Below are 18,719 nucleotides of genomic sequence, written 5' to 3' on the forward strand. Positions count from 1 at the left end.
GTCACGTGACACTTATTCCACACTTTGCAAACGTCACGTCACACTAGCATAAGGTGTGAAAGTGTTCTAATTAAACGAAATCATACCATTTATCGAACAACCATTTATTATCCATCTGAAACGAGATATATAACTGTGATGGTTGCATTCCTTCGAAAACACCTCATTATTACTATGGTAGCTGATCAGAAATCAGATACTGAAATTCTCTAGTATTATTAATTTTCGTAACGGATGTTTTTGATTTCAGATAATAGGAAACGGGGCCAAAATGGCCATTGAAGAGTGCCAGAACCAGTTTGCTTTTAGCAGATGGAACTGTACTACGTTTCCCGATAAGAACAACACGTTCGGAAATGTAGCCACTATTAGTAAGTTGATTTATTTTTAGGCTTGTTATTGAGCTTACATTACAATTTTTTTGTTCAGAAAGTCGAGAAGCGGCTTACCTAAATGCGATATCGGCAGCTTCGGTAGCTTACGCAGTAACGAGGGCGTGTACAAAAGGAGAACTGTCCGAATTTTGCGGTTGCGACGAAAAAATCAGGTTAGTGAAATTCTAATTGGTTTGACTGTCACTAAACTGAAAATTTTAGGCAGAAAAAGACAACTAAATGGAAATGGGGCGGTTGTTCCGACGATATTAGGTTTGGAGAAAGATTTTCCGCGGACTTTCTGGACGTCCGGGAAGATCGTGGAACCGCGTTAGGTCTGATGAACCTGCACAACAATGAAGCTGGAAGGAGGGTTAGTAAGTCAGTTTAAGAGCATAATTTGGAAAATTTGAATTTCTGTTTTTTTTTTAGGCGGTACGGTCAAGGATGCAAAGAACGTGCAAGTGTCATGGCGTATCTGGTTCCTGCAGTACGCAAATTTGCTGGAGAAGGCTACCAACCCTTCGGAAAGTCGCAGAAGCCCTTTACAAACGGTAATTGGATTTAAAAAAACGCGTTCAGAGTACATTCAAACTGTTACAGATATGAAGGTGCATCCCACGTAAAATATGCAGAGAAACGGAGAAAAAGCAAACTGAAAGTGGTCAACCCAGACTTTAAAAAACCGAACCGGACCGACTTGGTGTATTTAGACGATTCTCCAGATTATTGCGAGAAAAACGACACGTAAGTTCCACTCTTTTTAATACACCAATAGACTAATATAAAAAAATCAAAATTTCAGATTGAATATCTTAGGAACCAGAGGGAGGATTTGCAACCAAACCAGTCAAGGCATCGACGGTTGTCCTCTTTTATGCTGCGGCAGGGGCTACCAAACCAGAGTCAAAGAGGTGGAGGAAAAGTGTAAATGTCAATTTGTGTGGTGTTGTAACGTCGTATGTACTACGTGCAGATCGCGAAAAGATGAACATTTGTGTAATTAGTTTTCTTCATCTCAAAATGTACAGGATGAGTCATCGATAGAGTAAAGTTCATTATCTCATTTGTTTGGAGAAATACAGAAAAAAATTAAATACAAGAGTTTTAGAGAATATTAAGATGTATAATTTATAAAGACGTGGCATGTAAAATATTAGGTTTTTTAAATGGAACCCTCTATTTTTTTAAACATTTTTAAATTCTCCATGGAATTCTAAAAATATTTTATTAATAATGTCATATTCCCAAAACCTAATAGTTTATCTAATATTTCAATTTTTTCAAAAAATTATTACTTTTTACTGACGGAAAATTGACATTGTTTCTAAAGGTTCTAAAATATTTTTAGAATTCCATGGTGAATCTAAAAATGTTTAAAAAAATAGGGGGCTCTATTTAAAACACCTAATATTTTACATGCCACGTCTTTATAAATTACACATCTTAATATTCTCTAAAACTCTTGTATTTAACTTTTTTTTGTATTTCTCCAAACAAGTGAGATAATGAACTTTACTCTATCGATGACTCAGCCTGTATATTATGATTCCCACACTAAAACTGACTTTAAAAGCATCTAAAATAGTTTAGTTGAAATGTAAGAGTTATTACAAATTTTAACTGAAAAATCCGTTAATAACTTTCACATTTCTCGCTAGAAAAGTCTTGAATCTGAAGCTTTATTTATTTTTTATTGATTAGGGATCTAAAAGCTATTTTTTTGAAGAAAAAGTGATAAGATCTACAATATTTTACATATCCATTTCGAGTAGCAATTTCTCTGTATAAAAAACAGCCCAACAGACAGAGAGAAAAACACTTATAGATCTGATGAATATACTTGGTGTAATAATATTGAAAAGAGATGCCATGTGTTTTGTAGCGTGTACTTATATGATACTTAAAAAAAGTAGGTGATTTTTATTAATTTATAGGTATGTACAGGGTGGATTAGACTTTATAACGGTGTAGCATCACCAAAATTCCACTGCCGTAACTCTTATTAGCAGTCCCAAATAGTAGTGGAGACACCCTGTCACAATAAGCGTTGCACGCGACTGTTTCTCGAAAACTTTACATAGTATGGCTACGACAAATTTGTTTTATTTGTAAATTTGGCCTAGAAAAAATGCTGGAAATAATTTTCAGTTTTCTAAATCCACAGCTAAAATGAAAAGTGTCCAAAAAGTCTGAAAATTTAAATGGAACGGTATAGTAAAAATCTCATAAAAGTAATTCCCTATTCTTTGCGAAGAATTTTCCTATTTAACTTTTTCTTCTATCTCTTCAAATAAAGTGGTGGGAGTAGTCCAAAGTTTGCTTTGAAAGAAATGAAATATCTCGAAAACGGCTTATCGTAGAAACTTCGTTTTTGCGGCATTTTAAAGAGCATTTTCTGTTCTTTAGAGTGTCTCAAAACAATGTTCCATTTAGTTTTCGGTCTTTTCGATAGATGGCGTTTTTACAAAAATTCGATATCTCGAAAAAATCAAATGCAATCGTATAGCTTCCTATTACTTATTCGATAAGCAATCAGATTCTGAAAAAAAAATTAAATAGGAAAATTCTTCGTAGAGAATAAGGGATTACTTTTATTTTTGGTTGGGAGTTTTTGGATATTTTTCATTTTAGTGGTATCGAAACGCCCCCTAGCGGTGGACTTAGAAAGCCGAAAATTATTTCCAGCATCTCTAGGCCAAATTTACAAATAAAACCAATTTTTCGTAGCCAAACTATGTATAGTTTTCGAGAAACAGCCGCGTGCACGTCTTATTGGGACACCCTGTCCAGGGTGGATTAGACTTTATAATGGTGTAGCATATCACCAAATTCCACTGCCGTAACCCTTATTAGCAGTCCCAAATAATGGTGGAGACACCCTGTATACTAGATTTGAAGACTTCTTGTATATATTAGTTTAAAATTCAAAAATTACCGAGTTTAATTATTACAAAAGCAGGTTTTTGGAAAGGGCAAATATTTATCTTGAATCTCCAGCCTTCACCCTGTTTTGTGAAAACATTTTAACGAATTTACATAGATGACTGTAAATAGACTATTAATATATTTCAGTAGATTTTAGGTGTAGCTATAGTTTAGTAGGCACCTACGAATATTGTACATAGTTTTTACTATTAAGGTGATCACTTACGTATTTCAATTCTAATTGTATTATTACTATAGAGGAGCAAATTAAATTTTAGTGCCATATGATTTTTGCCTGTAAGCTTCTTGTCAATTCGGTAGAGAATCTTCCATTTGAGTGGCACAATATAAAAGTATTGTAAGCTTGTAAAACCGACACGATATTATCCAAATACCTCCGTAAAATTTGACATGTAATTTGTATTTACTGATTTAGATGTTGATTGTATGAAAAATATGCAGTATTATTAAATTTTTGTGTAGAATTTCATCTTGTTTTATTTGCTCAAAAATTGAAATAATTAAAAACAGTCAAAATAAAAGGACAATTAAAAAAAAAAAAACCTTCTCTCCTTTTTTCTTTTTATATTATACCTTAGAAGCTTCTTCCACAGATAACACTTACATGTAAACTCTGTTTTTCTACTTTATCAAATTATTTTGTAGATGACTTAATAAAAATAAAACAAAAAATTAGAAAGAAAAATCTGGCTAACCTTAAGCCTTTGCCAAAAGAGCTAAATCAGAAATACACTTGTTGATGTTCTGTTTTTCTTGATCGGGTGTAATTGAAGCTTTCACCCTGGCAATAACATATTCTACTAAATTCTTCTGGGCGATTCTGCGCTCAGCATTTGTCCTTTCAACTTGATAGTCCAAACGGTTCTTCACCTGTTGATAGGCAGTTAACAACCTTTCTCTGTAGCTGGCTTCCAATTGCAAGCCCACATTTTCTCTCTTAGCTTGTACCAACAAGGTTTGACCTAGAGAAAAAAATTGAAAAACTTCCCTGAGAGATAAACACAGAAAACAACCTTCAATGGACCATTGAGCCTTTTCTTCAGCACTAATCCCTTCTTGCAAGCTCTTCTTTTCGTTTTCACGGCCAGAGTTCCAGTGTGCTTCATATTCCTGAAAAAAATCACTTAAAGAACCGTACATTTGGTGATCAATTACGTGTTACATCGATTTCTTTGTCCAAATATTGGGCCAGTTTTGGTCCAAGTTTTTTAATACCAATAGTCCACAACAGTAAAACAGAGATGCCAGTGTAGAATTCGTGTTCCAGCACGTAAATTTCTTTGCTCACTAGGTAAGTGGACAAGGTGAAGGCAAAAGCGTAGGGTCCGGTCGCACCAGTTTTGTTGTAGAAGGCTTGAAACCACTCTTCAGGGATAAATCCGTGACGGACTTTGCCTGGTTCTTGACGCACCTATAATTTTTAGTTTATTTTGACAAAAAGGAAAGAAAAATGCACAAAAGGACAGTTAAAATAAAAGGCTACACTATAATATAATCCAAACATATGACAGTAAATTTTCTAATAAATTAGTTAGATAGACACTGTAGGCATTTCAATTCTTTGAACTAGCAAGTTTCAAGGGTAACTGATTTAGTTTAAGTAGTCAAATCTCAAAATTAAAAAGTATTGCAAACTGCCTAATTTAAATTTTCTCTGTTTTCAGGCCTTAAAAATATAAACTAGTCACATTCTACCAGGCTTACTTAAGGATAAAATGGTACTTACAGGTCGAATAAAAGTGGGTGGGTTTGGTGCATCAGCAGCAGCAGCTGCAGCATTATTGGTTGCCGAAGTGCCGGTGGCTCTGCTGATGGCAACTAAAGCCTTGGAGTTTTGAGCTGGAAAAAAACCCAAATTTTTGAACTTTATTCCAATATTCAGGTATTACATAAACCCTGCTTAGGTTAAGTTTACTACGTCGCCAGCAGATTGACTCGTACAAATTACTGGCGTCAGTTTAGGCTAAACGGGTAATTGACACTTACCTGATAGAATAGCGGCCCTAGAAAGCATTTTAAGGCGATAATTTGCAAATTAAATTGGAAATTTCGACCCTCGACCCGACCCTTTCGAACACCAAAATGTCTTCTACGGAAAAGTGAGGTTAGCTCATGACTTGATTTCTAACGAGTGTGACAGAGATGCTATATACAAATACTGTGAAGTTAGACAGTGACAAGAAGGTTACGTAATTATTTACATCAGCGCCCCCTGCAGTCTATGTCAGTCTGATGGATGTATAAAGGGTTGTGTGATAAATACCACAAAGTAAAAACTTGTGTATTTTTAATAATAATAACTTAAATTGCTTATTTTTAGTTTTTTGAACTGTTATTTCCTACTAATCATCTTCTTCAATGAATTCAACTTCCTCTTCCTCAGCAATATCACTACCTTCTTCGTCCTGGTCTACATTCATCTCATCATCTTCATCACTTTCACCCGAATCATCCATCTCAAACAAAATATACTCATCATCAGACTCATCTTCTTGATTCTCGTTGATAGACACAAATTCAATATCACCGCTACTTCCTTCTTCATCGTTATCTTCTTTCGGCGATGGTGGATCATCAACTTGTTCTTCTAATTCGACCGGTTTGGCAGTTCTTTTCTTCTTCATAGGCCTGCCCATGCCTTGAAAACGCTGTTTGGCCCACAAACCTTTATCGCACTCATAAAGGGTGGTTTCAAGGTCGGTTTCCACCCTTTTCATTTCGTCTCTTAAATGTTCTTTGCGGTAAACTTCGTACTCGGACACTCGAGTAGGGTGGAACTTCTGAATGTGTTTATGGCGACTGGTTTGATCGCGGAAAGTTTTAGGGCAGAAAAGGCACGTATAGGGCTTTTCTCCTAAAATAACCGAATTAATGAAATTAAAGTTTATTAAAGCTTGGTTCACATGAATCCGGAATATTCGCGGAATGCGGACAGCGGAAAATCGTTCAGCCAATCAGCGTTCTGTCCGTCTATCCGGACCGAATTGCATATTTTGATATTTTCCGCGCGTAAACGACGTAATCATGACAGGGACAGAAAACAAAACAGAAACAGCAAAGCAAATATGTCCGTGGAGATGAACGAAAACGATTTTAACACTACGCTAGAGAGAAAGTGACGAGAAAATGACAGTTTTAAGCACATTTTTTGGAATCCTCATTAAATTTCTTATCCAATAACCTAAAAAAAATCACAAAATTCGGTACAGTCAGGGAGAAAAATGCTGCCAAAGTTTGAACTGGCAGAAACACAGTTTGAAAAGACAGTCAGCGACAAAATCGTCTGTTAAACTCACTTGGAGTGAGAAAATGACAGTTTTAAGCACATTTTTGGAATCCTCATTAAATTTCCTATCCACTAACCTAAAAAAACCCTACCAAATTGAGTACAGTCAGAGAGAAAAACAGTGTCAAAATTTGAACTAACAGAAACATAGTTTGAAAGGACAGTCAAGGACAAAATCGCCTGTAAAACTCATTTGTGGTGTGAAAATGACAGTTTTAAGCACATTTTTGGAATCCTCATTAAATTTCCTATCTACTAACCTAAAAAAACACTACCAAATTGAGTACAGTCAGAGAGAAAAACAGTGTCAAAGTTTGAACTAACAGAAACACAGTTTGAAAGGACAGTCAAGGACAAAATCGCCTGTGAAACCCACTTGTAGTGTGAAAATGACAGTTTTAAGCACATTTTTGGTATCCTTATTAAATTTCCTATCCAATAGCCTAAAAAAATATCACTAAATTCGGTACAGTCAGGGAGAAAAGTGCTGCCAAAGTTTGAAAACACAGTCAGCGACAAAATCGTCTGTTAAACTCACTTGGAGTGAGAAAATGACAGTTTTAAGTAAATTTTTGGAATCATCATTAAATTTCCTATCTACTAACCTAAAAAACACTACCAAATTGAGTACAGTCAGAGAGAAAAACAGTGTCAAAGTTTGAACTAACAGAAACATAGTTTGAAAGGATAGTCAAGGACAAAATCGCCTGTAAAACCCATTTGTGGTGTGAAAATGACAGTTTTAAGCACATTTTTGGAATCCTCATTAAATTTCCTATCCATTAACCTAAAAAAACACTACCAAATTGAGTACAGTCAGAGAGAAAAACAGTGTCAAAATTTGAACTAACAGAAACATAGTTTGAAAGGACAGTCAAAGACAAAATCGCCTGTAAAACCCATTTGTGGTGTGAAAATTACAGTTTTAACTACATTTTTGGAATCCTTATTAAATTTCCTATCCAATAGCCTAAAAAAATATCACTAAATTCGGTACAGTCAGGGAGAAAAGTGCTGCCAAAGTTTGAAAACACAGTCAGCGACAAAATCGTCTGTTAAACTCACTTGGAGTGAGAAAATGACAGTTTTAAGTACATTTTTGGAATCATCATTAAATTTCCTATCCATTAACCTAAAAAAACACTACCAAATTCAGTACAGTCAGAGAGAAAAACAGTGTCAAAATTTGAACTAACAGAAACATAGTTTGAAAGGACAGTCAAGGACAAAATCGCCTGTAAAACCCATTTGTGGTGTGAAAATTACAGTTTTAGGTACATTTTTGGAATCCTTATTAAATTTCCTATCCAATAGCCTAAACAAATATCACTAAATTCGGTACAGTCAGGGAGAAAAGTGCTGCCAAAGTTTGAAAACACAGTCAGCGACAAAATCGTCTGTTAAACTGACTTGGAGTGAGAAAATGACAGTTTTAAGTAAATTTTTGGAATCATCATTAAATTTCCTATCTACTAACCTAAAAAACACTACCAAATTGAGTACAGTCAGAGAGAAAAACAGTGTCAAAGTTTGAACTAACAGAAACATAGTTTGAAAGGACAGTCAAGGACAAAATCGCCTGTAAAACTCATTTGTGGTGTGAAAATGACAGTTTTAAGCACATTTTTGGAATCCTCATTAAATTTCCTATCTACTAACCTAAAAAAACACTACCAAATTGAGTACAGTCAGAGAGAAAAACAGTGTCAAAATTTGAACTAACAGAAACATAGTTTGAAAGGACAGTCAAGGACAAAATCGCCTGTAAAACCCACTTGTAGTGTGAAAATGACAGTTTTAAGCACATTTTTGGAATCCTTATTAAATTTCCTATCCAATAGCCTAAACAAATATCACTAAATTCGGTACAGTCAGGGAGAAAAGTGCTGCCAAAGTTTGAAAACACAGTCAGCGACAAAATCGTCTGTTAAACTCACTTGGAGTGAGGAAATGACAGTTTTAAGCACATTTTTGGAATCCTCATTAAATTTCCTATCTACTAACCTAAAAAACACTACCAAATTGAGTACAGTCAGAGAGAAAAACAGTGTCAAAATTTGAACTAACAGAAACATAGTTTGAAAGGACAGTCAAGGACAAAATCGCCTGTAAAACCCATTTGTGGTGTGAAAATGACAGTTTTAAGCACATTTTTGGAATCCTCATTAAATTTCCTATCCATTAACCTAAAAAAACACTACCAAATTGAGTACAGTCAGAGAGAAAAACAGTGTCAAAATTTGAACTAACAGAAACATAGTTTGAAAGGACAGTCAAGGACAAAATCGCCTGTAAAACTCATTTGTGGCGTGAAAATGACAGTTTTAAGCACATTTTTGGAATTCTCATTAAATTTCCTATCCACTAACCTAAAAAAACACTACCAACTTGAGTACAGTCAAAGAGAAAAACATTGTCAAAGTTTGAACTAACAGAAACATAGTTTGAAAGGACAGTCAAGGACAAAATCGCCTGTAAAACCCATTTGTGGTGTGAAAATGACAGTTTTAAGCACATTTTTGGAATCCTCATTAAATTTCCTATCCAATAGTCTAAAAAAACACTAAAAAATCGAGTATAGTCAGTTAGAAAAACAGTGTCAAAATTTGAATTGCTAGAAACACAGTTTGAAAAAACAGTCAAGGACAAAATCGCCTGTAAAACCCATTTGTATTAACACTATTCCGTCAACCATTCCGCAGCCTGCGCTCCTTTATAATTCCGGATACATGAGAACCGAGCTTAAGTGTTAACAAACCAGTGTGCGTTCTAATATGACATTTTAGGGCAGATGGAAAAACAAAAGATTTGGGGCAAAGCTTGCATTTCCACGGTTTCATTTGTAGTTCGCCATGTTGGAAACGATGAATTGAAAGATGAGCTTCCTGTTTGAAGCCTTTACCGCAAATCTCACACATGTAAGGACGTTCTCCTGTATGGGTGTACATGTGTTGTTCCATTTGTCTTTTTCCAGTGTTAACAAAGGATACGCCACATATTTCGCAGGTTCTAGTAAAACAAGCTGGTTAGTGACTATAAATTAAGTACACAGAAAGAATAATACAAACTTGTTAGTTTTTACAATTTGATCCCGGTGCTTGTTACTTTTATGACAAAAGTAACTTCTCCGATTGGGAAAAATCTTTTGACACACCTCGCAGATTAATTCAGGATGCTGCTCCTTGTAATGTTCCCTAAAGGAGTTCATATTATCGGTCACCACCTCGCAATTCAGGCAATTGTATTCTGTAAATTCCGGATGAATCCAAGAGTGACCGTACAGTCCAAAATACGATCTGACCACTTTGGGACAGTATTTGCACTTGATCACTTGCGGACCTTGTTTTCGGTGTAAGGTAACCCGTTTTTTTCGGTTTGGTGTCGTCAATCTGAACCTTGCGGTCGCGGTGTTTCACTTTGTGCGTGATTAGATCGCAGAGCATTACGAATTTCTGGTCGCAATACGTGCAACTGTATTGCGTATGCTCTGGTTGATGACCCAAAAGCTGATCTAAAGTGGGAAACTCTGTTTCGCATATTTGACAGCCGTATTCGGTGAACTCAGGGTGAGTTTCTGAGTGTACGTAAAATGCGTGGGTGGTTTTAAAGCGAGTGTTACAGAATTCACATTGGATTACCATGGTATTACTAGCTGTATCCTGTAAAAAACAGATTAAACTCACTAAGGCAACCTGATCAAAGAATGTTTGTTTCTAACCTTTTTATACCTCTGGGGATATTTAGTTTTTAAATCAGCCCCAACATCTTCAGGGTGACACTGATCAATATGACATTTTAACTGGTAATTCGAAGTAAACGCTAAAACACACTAATTAAATTAATTGGTAAACGAAACTGAAGAAACCCACCTCTGGGACATGATTGACATAGAAATTTAACTTGACTGTGAGAACTCCGATAATGCCTCCTCACATTAGCTGCGTACTTGAACTGTTTTCCGCAAATATTACATTCAGATTTACCTTCTTGCTGATGCGCGTAACGAATATGCAAACGCATCCGCATTGCAATAAATTTACCTTTTTTTCCTTTGGTTTCTACAAATTGTTTGTTGCACAACTTACACGTAAAGTTTTTATGGTCAATCATACTGTTGTGTTCATCTAAAGCGTCTTTGGTCTGCAATAAGAAATTTTTGTGCAACTAGTGAAAGTGGTGTGGAAATAACCAACCTCAAAATACAAGAAACAGAATTGGCAAACCAGCGCTGTTCTGCAATGAGTCGCCAAATGATAGTTGTACTGACACTCTCTAAACTGTTTTTTGCATAACACACATTGGTTAAATTTATAATTGGAGTCCACATGTTTTTCGTTTGCATGATCAATCATAGCCTGTATGCCAATACAGTGAAAACCACAAATTTTGCAGATGAAGGTGTCTCCTTTGTATGTGGTTGAACTAGCAACTCCTCCTGCCCCTTTTTTTATCAAACAAAAAAATGTTTAATTAATCAAAAATTCAAAAATAAAGAAAAAAAAGAATTTTTAAAGTTTCATTTATCACAAGTGAAAAATAACAAATAATATTATGCCTGGGCTTGCCTAAACATGGCGGCTGATGTTGAATTTCCTTGACTGAATTTGTTTTCAGGCTTCATGGAGCAGCAGAGCAAATGTGAGGTCATAGTGACGATGTTTGATGGTCAAATTGTGGTTTTGCAAAATTACGTCATTGTGACGTCACATTCGCTCTGATTGTGTGAGTATGCCGCCTTTAATGATGGCCTGTCAACATTATCCTAAACGCCCAATAGACAAGGCAGCTGAAGGCAAGAATTTGCAACAATTACATTTTAACACAGTTTTCGAAACAAGACGATTTTCTGAGATTTAACAGTTATTTTGACAATTGGCACTTTATAGTCTAGGTGAATAGTCTTCTGAAATCACGTGACAACTGTCAATAACGTCAAACCATGCTCAGAAGTTGCAAAAATCAGGGTTTAAGAACCTTTTCTTGCAGTATTTGATATAAAACGCGTTTCTGAGATTTATGACAATTATTTCGCCAATTGTCACGTGACCGTCTAACTAAATAGTGTTCTATAATCACGTGACAACTGTCACTAACGGCTAAACTGTCAAACCATGCTCAAAAATTACAAAAATCAGAATTTCAAAACGTTTTCTTGCAATATTTGATATAAAATGGGTTTCTGAGATTCATGACAGTTATTTTGCCAATGGTCACATGACTGCCTAGCTAAATTATCCTTTAAAACCACGGGATATCTGTCACTAATGCCAAAACTTAAAAAACAATTATTAATGAAAAATTTGTATTTTTGAAGTACGGTTTTTATAGCAGGCATCAATGATTTTTGAAAACTATTAAAAGATAATGTAAAATGAGTGAATTTGTTTTGATCTACCGTTTTTTGACTGATTATTCTACCAACATTAAATATTTTGACTTGGCAACACTGGTCCTCCACAAATCTACTAATAGACTGAATGTCTGAGGTTATGTTTGTTGTTTACTTTTAAAATTTTCTTGCAGAAAAATGTTCAAGCCAACAAAAATGACAAAATAAATGTACTGAACCACCTCTTAAGCATTATCTTTTTAGCACTGACTTATTACAGTGAGGTGTGGAAAAACTCAACACTGTTAAGTACTTTTACCTTACTTGCAATTCAAATCCAACTACTAAATTAATAACTCACTTTTCACTGGACTTACAGCAGTCAACTTTACATCTAACTGCTCCATTAACTCAAGAAAACTAACTTTAGGCTTGTTATCAACCAACTCATCATCCCCATCCTTTTCTTGTTCACTTTTAGGTTCCTCAGTGTTTTCAGCATCTTCTGTATTGCTTGAGTCCACAATTTCAAATCGAATATCTTCACTCAGGCCATCCTCATTCTGGCATTCAATTTTGATTAATGTGTTTGCCAGTTGTACATCTGAATTGAAAATGCTGGATACAGGTTTCTGATCTTGTGGCAACTTTTCATTTAAAAAATTGTCAGAGCACAGCAATGACTGTAAGAAATTGAATGTTTGTATGCTCATATTGATGCAGGACTCACAAATTTGTTGTGGTTTTCCATCTGAGCTTGTAATCTACAATAACAAATTTAACACAAAGCTGTTTGTTGTGTTAAATCATTTTATAGAACTTACCAAAATTCCAGAAAACTTGTAGATCATATCTATCAAACTGATGTTTTCAATTTTACCTTTGGCGGCAAAACAGTGGGTTAAATAAACGTCTTGCACTGGTACCAAGAGTTTGGAATCTGAAAGACACACTCTGCAAACACTGTCGTAATACCGGCTGGGTAGCCGAAACTTTAATTTGGATGGTTTTAGGTCCATTCTGCCGGTTAACTAAAAGCACACAACAGTTTTTGAAACAGGAAATAATAAAGTTTTGTTCAAAGTTGAACTAGACAAAATCCATTTACACGGGATGCATCTTGCTTCGTGACTTGTGAGTTCAATGGGCGTCCATGTTGTATTTGATTACGTTGTGTTCTGTCTTTGTTTATGGTATAGCTGAAAGAAAACAGACAAAGAGCGATATAGTCTTTTTGATCAATTCAACTGTCTTTAGTTGGCAGGTGACAGTTTTGACGTTACAAATAGAATGTTCCGAAACAATAATATGGAATATGAAAATAACTTAATACTTATCTTGAGAAGTAATAATATATTTATATTACAATAATAAATACTGCACTGTACAAAATATAAAACAGTGTACACCTATACAGATAACAACAGCATTCTATTTACATAATTCATATAAGTAGTAGTGCGTTAAATTTAATCTTACTGAAGCTAAATTAGACAATAAAATAGTACTGAAAATCTTTAAATGTTACGAAAACCAATCCGCAGAAAAATTTCCAAAGAGTGAGGCTGCACTCTGCCGCATTATTGAAGTGGGATCCTGGGACTTTTTCGTAGATGACACATTTTTAGTAGATTTTAGCGACTGATCCTAAAAAAATAACTATAATTTATATACTTGTTTCTTTTTGGTTGTCAATAGATCTGTTCGCAGAACGAATCTCCAACTAATAATCAGAGGAATAGGAATATGTCCATTACCCTTAAAATGTCAATGTCACGTGAGCATTCAACCAATAAAAGCCAACAATTTCTGATTTTCAGTTGAAAGTTGCCTTTACAAACAGACCTAATACAAATTGCACACATGGTGTTAGTCAATACCAAAAAGCTGAAAAAATGTAAGAGTGGTACACACAAACACTTAAACAGACCTGTATATCAAGTATGATCCATTACCACAAAAATCTAAATTGATGGAAACACCCTTTAACAATGTTTTTACAAAAGTATTAACAATTTCTTACAGTTTCAAGTTTCTGTTGACCAGTTCCTGGTATTTTTTGTGACGGTATTGTGACCGGAAGTAGAGGAAACCAAGCGCTGCTAGAGGGCGTGCTAAGGGCCATTAAAGAAGGATTGCTTTCCTGCTCTTTCGGTTTAACGTAGGCTCCCAAGTTCATTAACTGAGCACTGGACGGCAGCAAACAACCGAATAAAGACTAAACAACGTTTTCCATAAAAGTGTAATATCAAACAAAACAAATAAACTACCTGACTCTGACTGACTGCTTTTTTGACGTTGTTCTGTAAATGTGAATAAAACACGTCCAAGTCAAAGGGATCGATCTTGCTACGTAATATATCACAGATATTCTGGCCAAAAGACACCATCGCTGAATTTTCTCTGGGCACGCACAGGGTGACCAAAAATCGCACGTCCAACAAATACTGTAAAGCCTGAATTTGATTTAAGTTTTTTTCCGATAGTTGTTTGTATTCCTTTAAGATTACGTCGACGTTTTGTTCGATAAAGTAGAGATGGACTGGTTTAGGTAAAGTGTAAGGTATGATTCGGCTAAGATCTTTATTGAGTTTAATCAGGATGTTGGTTAAAGGTAGGCTAGGTTTCATTGGTACTTTAATTTGGGATTTGAATACTTTATCGTCTGCTTGCTCCTGGATTTCGATTTCTTCCCATCTCTAAATTATATCAACATTTATTAATTATTGTAACCACCCTGTAACAAACTTACAGCCAAGTTTCCTATCATGTTCTTTGGAGTTGTGATGTCAAGGGTATTCACTTGACTTCGGGCTGTTTGTACGGTAACGTCAACCCAATTTTTCCACAAATTTAAGCTGGTTTTTTTAAAGACTTCACAGACTTTTTGCCATTCGACGGCAGTGTTGCCAAACTCGCAACACCTCCGAAAATTGACGCATTGATTTAAGGAAGCCTGCAGAAACCTGGCACTGAATATTAATTTCGCCACGTAGTTAGGATCTGAATCGGATATAGTGTTGGTGATGTGATCAGGAATTCTGCAAAGTGATAAAGTAGCATTTCCTCACAATAAATCAACCGGTTTTTTACCCTAGACAGTTGGCACTACATTGCATCATTAAATAAGTTTCCAACTGTTCTTTATCGACAAGTTTTCGCTTAAACTTGTAGTCGTTGATTATGTAAGGTATGCTAAGTTGCGAATTATACTCTATGCCGTATAAATACTGGAAAACGTCCGTTAATAAAGCTAGAAAGTGACTGTCGAGCTTCTGGCACAAATCGACCACAACTTGAGAATATCCTTTGGTTTTCATTGTTAGACCTGGTAGAAAATTGTTAAGTTGGATTCTCTAAGCCTTCAGAAAGTCTAAACATCACTTAATACACATTTGCAAATATAGCATTGGGGGTCAAAGACACTATAACTAAACTCAAACTCAAACAAAATTAGACTGATGTCACAAGTGGAGACAAATTGGCAAGGTGACCAATGTGAAGACATTTTTTATACTTTTTGACAGGTTTCATAATATTGCTTCTAAAAACCCTCTACAGTATTTTTAATATAGCTAGCGGCTTCTAAATGCTACTGAAAACATTCCTAAAAGCTTCTCAAAGTGTCCTAAACTGTGCCAGAGACCTCAAGAATCATTTTTAAAGTGCCGAAAGGCCTGAAAATTTTTCAGAAGCTTCCACAAATGTCCTAAACCTTCCAATTATTTTTTAAAACTGCCAGAAACCACGAGAATCATTGTAGAAGTGCTACAGTCCTTCAAAACTAATTTTAACCAGCACTCTTAATTGCTTTATGTTGGCACAAATTAACTTGTGAATTTCAATTTTTGGAAATTTCCGGAAAATGACTTCATACTTAAATAAAAAATTTCGTTGATAGGGAAAACAATTGTCAAACTTATCATGCATTCTAATGAGATAATTTAAGACATCTAACCGCCATTTGCACCGTCGTACTATAAGCATAGCTTAAGTTAGTGTGGTTTAGAGTGTGATTTTTTTCACCTGTACTGTCACAGTCTGACCCTAACTTAAATTAAGCTCGGTTTACAAAACGAGGGTGCAAACGGGAGTAAATGATTAAAAGTACATTAAACTTTATTGTCATTCAATTAATTTTTAACATCCTTGCAACTTGTTAAAAAAAAATACCAAATATGAATCTTGTAGATATTTGCATATACTTTATTCCTAGATAATCCATCAGTATACAGGGTGTCCCAAATTTTAGCAACAAACCAAACTTATAATTTTTTATTAGATTTTTGGAATCTACCTCAAATTCTAGGCCTACTTGATGTAAAATATTTGTATCAATATTCAATTATTTTTGCTCTAGCAGCCTCACTTTAACCACCCTTCTCCAAAGCAGAAATTCCCAATTTTGTCCATAACTCGCTTATTTGAAACACCCTGTATAAACACACCGTATAACAAAAGAAAGCTAATGAACGGGGCTATCGCGTGACGTTGAGCGGGCACGACTATGTTGTCCCGTTTAGCCGCTAGAGGGCGTCAAAGTTGACTCTCGTTTTTTGCTCAATATCTCAGGAACGTTTCAGGTTAGAGATCTGAAACTTTTTACCACAAATGCACCTCGATGGGATACAACTTTTACCTTCTATACCCTTTTTTGGTACCACTCACCGTTTGACTTTAAAAAATGAAAAACTAGAATTGTCAAGAAATTTTAAGAAAAATTTCTTATTTTCAAAATTAACCTCAACTGCCTAAATACCTTCAAGTTAATAGTACAAAAATTTAAAAACTAATTATATTTGAATTTTCAGATTTTCCAATTTTACATCCCTGCTTGTGACATTACAGCAATTTTGTTTGCATTTCAGTCAGAAAGTCCTTAACTCACCTGTGTGATTATTTTCAGACTTGCTAACATCCTCCACATCCTCTCTCCAAATGTACCACCTTAAATCCATCTCATTTTTGCCAACTCTAGTAGCAAGTGATGATTTAATTTCAGCCTTAACCTCACTCAAACTATTTGCAATAATTGTGACAATCAAGCTTTCTGCTCTTGCCGTCACCAACTTTTGAAACAAATGGTACCAAATGTTAAAGTTATCTGGCAAATGAAGGTCATGGCACACTTTCTCCCAACAGTCAGGTAAATCTAGTATTTATTTTACACTTTCTAGTGGTTTTCAAAATTACACTTTCCAGTCCAACTCTTACCCATTTTAAGTGATTCCTCCCTGATAAGGTAAAGACCTTTAACTGTAGTAACCAACTGTAGACTTTTTTCAAGACCATTTTCCACAGCTTTACTGGTTGATTCCAGCCAGGTTTGGACCACTTTAGGGTCCACCCTTTTTTCACTGTTATTAGCTGTGGATTTAATATTTAACTTAGGTCTGTAAAAAGTTTACTAAATAATTGCCTGAACACATTGACACACACACACACTGACTAACCTGAATTCCTTTATAATTTCTGGAATGTATGCAACTAAAGGGGTTATAGGTAACTCAAGTCTGGATAATGTGGGAGGAGCATCTTCCCCAACAATATTATTAAGCTCCTCCCACAACAATCCATTCTTGGTACTATTATCTGCAAATTGAACAGCTTGTACACTGCAATTAGTTGCTAAATAACTTACAACTTACAAATAAAACAGTCATGCAATAAAAGCACAGTGGTGATTAAACATTTAACCATTGCAGAAATTTGCAGTCTAACACTTGAATATTGTGAGTTTATCACAGTTTGCAAAGCAGTTTGACGATGTTTGATAAATATACTTAAAAGTTTATCATCTGTTTCATTTCCTATTAGCATTAAGGCATTCAAATTTTGACTAGTTTCCTGTCAAAAATAATCACTAGTTATGTGCAGTGGTTTTGCTAGACAACAATACCTCTGCAGTTATTTCAACAGACTCCAATTTTTCAGTGACTTTATCAAATATTTTGACTCTTAAAGTGGTTAGATTTAACTTTAAATGTTCCAGAATCATTAGTTTTCCTAGGTATTCCTTTTTTGTTAAATTTAAACCTAGAAATGACTAAGCTATAACCCACTCAAATGTTAACAGCACAACTTACCCATATAAATATGCAATGCTAATAAATAATACTGGGTAGCATCTAAATTCCTTCCTTGATCTAATGCTATCCATATCTGTTCATTAAGAAATATGGCAAGACGAACTTGGATCAGTAAAATCCTTTCTTCATCCTTATGTCTAAAATTGTACTCTATTTAAGTGATTCTTTCATTGCACTAGAGGTATTTATACCGGTTATCCTCTTGTGAAGGTGCAATTTGAACAGAACTAGGAGGATCCATCAACATTTCACAAGTGTTAGCTATTGCCTCAATATCAACCACAATCTGCTCTGATATAGTTTTCATTGACTTGATTGCATCGGAGGCCGCTAAGATGTCTTTGTACCGGTCACTAGCACACCAATTACGTCGTTAAACAGCAGAAAAGTGTACAAATTAAGGAAAATACTAACCCGACCATGGAACGAAGATCGTTCCTTTTTTTATCAATTTCCGCATCCAGTAACTTTTCGATTTCTATGATTTCGTCGACGCTTCGTTCTTCGAAAAGCTTATTAACATCCAGATTTACCAGTTCAATCCTGTTCATTTTCTTTCTCGTAATTGAAATTTTGTTAAGTTTTTAAAACTTTTCTGAAACACATAACCTAAAAATAAAATGTAAACGTCAACACAAAACTGTTGTCTGTTGTCTGTCAAATGTCAATTTGATAATGATGTTTGAGGTTAA

At 35.1% G+C, this 18,719-nt stretch overlaps 5 protein-coding genes across 10 annotated transcripts in view; 1 reads left to right on the forward strand and 4 right to left on the reverse strand.

Moving 5' to 3' along the window:
- The window catches only part of LOC145729877 (protein Wnt-4-like), a 54,916-nt gene extending 51,129 nt beyond the window's left edge, over positions 1 to 3,787 (forward strand). For all 5 annotated transcript variants that reach the window (XM_081980812.1, XM_081980813.1, XM_081980811.1 and 2 more), the window contains 6 exons: positions 251 to 371; positions 430 to 547; positions 597 to 747; positions 807 to 928; positions 978 to 1,121; positions 1,180 to 3,787. In XM_081980812.1, the coding sequence (XP_081836938.1) occupies positions 251 to 371; positions 430 to 547; positions 597 to 747; positions 807 to 928; positions 978 to 1,121; positions 1,180 to 1,381 (858 nt within the window). In that variant the 3' untranslated portion in view covers positions 1,382 to 3,787. The remainder of the gene's footprint in view (positions 1 to 250; positions 372 to 429; positions 548 to 596; positions 748 to 806; positions 929 to 977; positions 1,122 to 1,179) is intronic.
- An 85-nt stretch (positions 3,788 to 3,872) lies between these two features.
- ATPsynB (ATP synthase subunit b, mitochondrial) lies at positions 3,873 to 5,473 on the reverse strand. The gene is made up of 5 exons (XM_081980817.1): positions 5,310 to 5,473; positions 5,050 to 5,162; positions 4,486 to 4,734; positions 4,337 to 4,433; positions 3,873 to 4,285 (listed from the first exon to the last, which is right to left on the reverse strand). Exons 1-5 carry the CDS (start codon positions 5,335 to 5,337, stop codon positions 4,020 to 4,022), a joined length of 753 nt encoding a protein of 250 aa, XP_081836943.1. The 5' UTR covers positions 5,338 to 5,473; the 3' UTR covers positions 3,873 to 4,019.
- A 120-nt stretch (positions 5,474 to 5,593) lies between these two features.
- Positions 5,594 to 9,951, reverse strand: LOC145729878 (uncharacterized). The gene is made up of 3 exons (XM_081980816.1): positions 9,678 to 9,951; positions 9,368 to 9,618; positions 5,594 to 6,177 (listed from the first exon to the last, which is right to left on the reverse strand). The coding sequence occupies exons 1-3, from the start codon at positions 9,815 to 9,817 to the stop codon at positions 5,666 to 5,668; spliced, it is 903 nt and encodes a 300-aa protein (XP_081836942.1). The 5' UTR covers positions 9,818 to 9,951; the 3' UTR covers positions 5,594 to 5,665.
- On the reverse strand, positions 9,819 to 13,133 carry LOC145729875 (uncharacterized). The gene is made up of 6 exons (XM_081980809.1): positions 12,763 to 13,133; positions 12,300 to 12,702; positions 10,803 to 11,050; positions 10,479 to 10,749; positions 10,328 to 10,428; positions 9,819 to 10,268 (listed from the first exon to the last, which is right to left on the reverse strand). The coding sequence occupies exons 1-6, from the start codon at positions 12,955 to 12,957 to the stop codon at positions 9,819 to 9,821; spliced, it is 1,668 nt and encodes a 555-aa protein (XP_081836935.1). The 5' UTR covers positions 12,958 to 13,133.
- Positions 13,134 to 13,271: 138 nt separating this feature from the next.
- Positions 13,272 to 18,653, reverse strand: Cog1 (conserved oligomeric Golgi complex subunit 1). Of its 2 annotated transcripts, XM_081980807.1 has the most exons (14): positions 18,442 to 18,653; positions 18,219 to 18,380; positions 18,025 to 18,164; positions 17,838 to 17,974; positions 17,587 to 17,785; positions 17,392 to 17,530; positions 17,153 to 17,331; positions 16,827 to 17,090; positions 15,032 to 15,266; positions 14,691 to 14,979; positions 14,209 to 14,637; positions 13,962 to 14,156; positions 13,869 to 13,902; positions 13,351 to 13,585 (listed from the first exon to the last, which is right to left on the reverse strand). In XM_081980807.1, exons 1-13 carry the CDS (start codon positions 18,576 to 18,578, stop codon positions 13,876 to 13,878), a joined length of 2,532 nt encoding a protein of 843 aa, XP_081836933.1. In that variant the 5' UTR covers positions 18,579 to 18,653; the 3' UTR covers positions 13,351 to 13,585; positions 13,869 to 13,875. The 2 variants fall into 2 exon arrangements, with proteins under 2 accessions (XP_081836932.1, XP_081836933.1); XM_081980806.1 differs by lacking the exon at positions 13,869 to 13,902 and having other exon boundaries at positions 13,272 to 13,585; positions 18,442 to 18,651.
- Positions 18,654 to 18,719: the final 66 nt, after the last annotated feature.

This window comes from Ips typographus, linkage group LG5 (genome assembly GCF_016097725.1).
Source record: "Ips typographus isolate SLU linkage group LG5, UJ_Ityp_2.0, whole genome shotgun sequence".
NCBI lineage: Eukaryota > Metazoa > Arthropoda > Insecta > Coleoptera > Curculionidae > Ips > Ips typographus.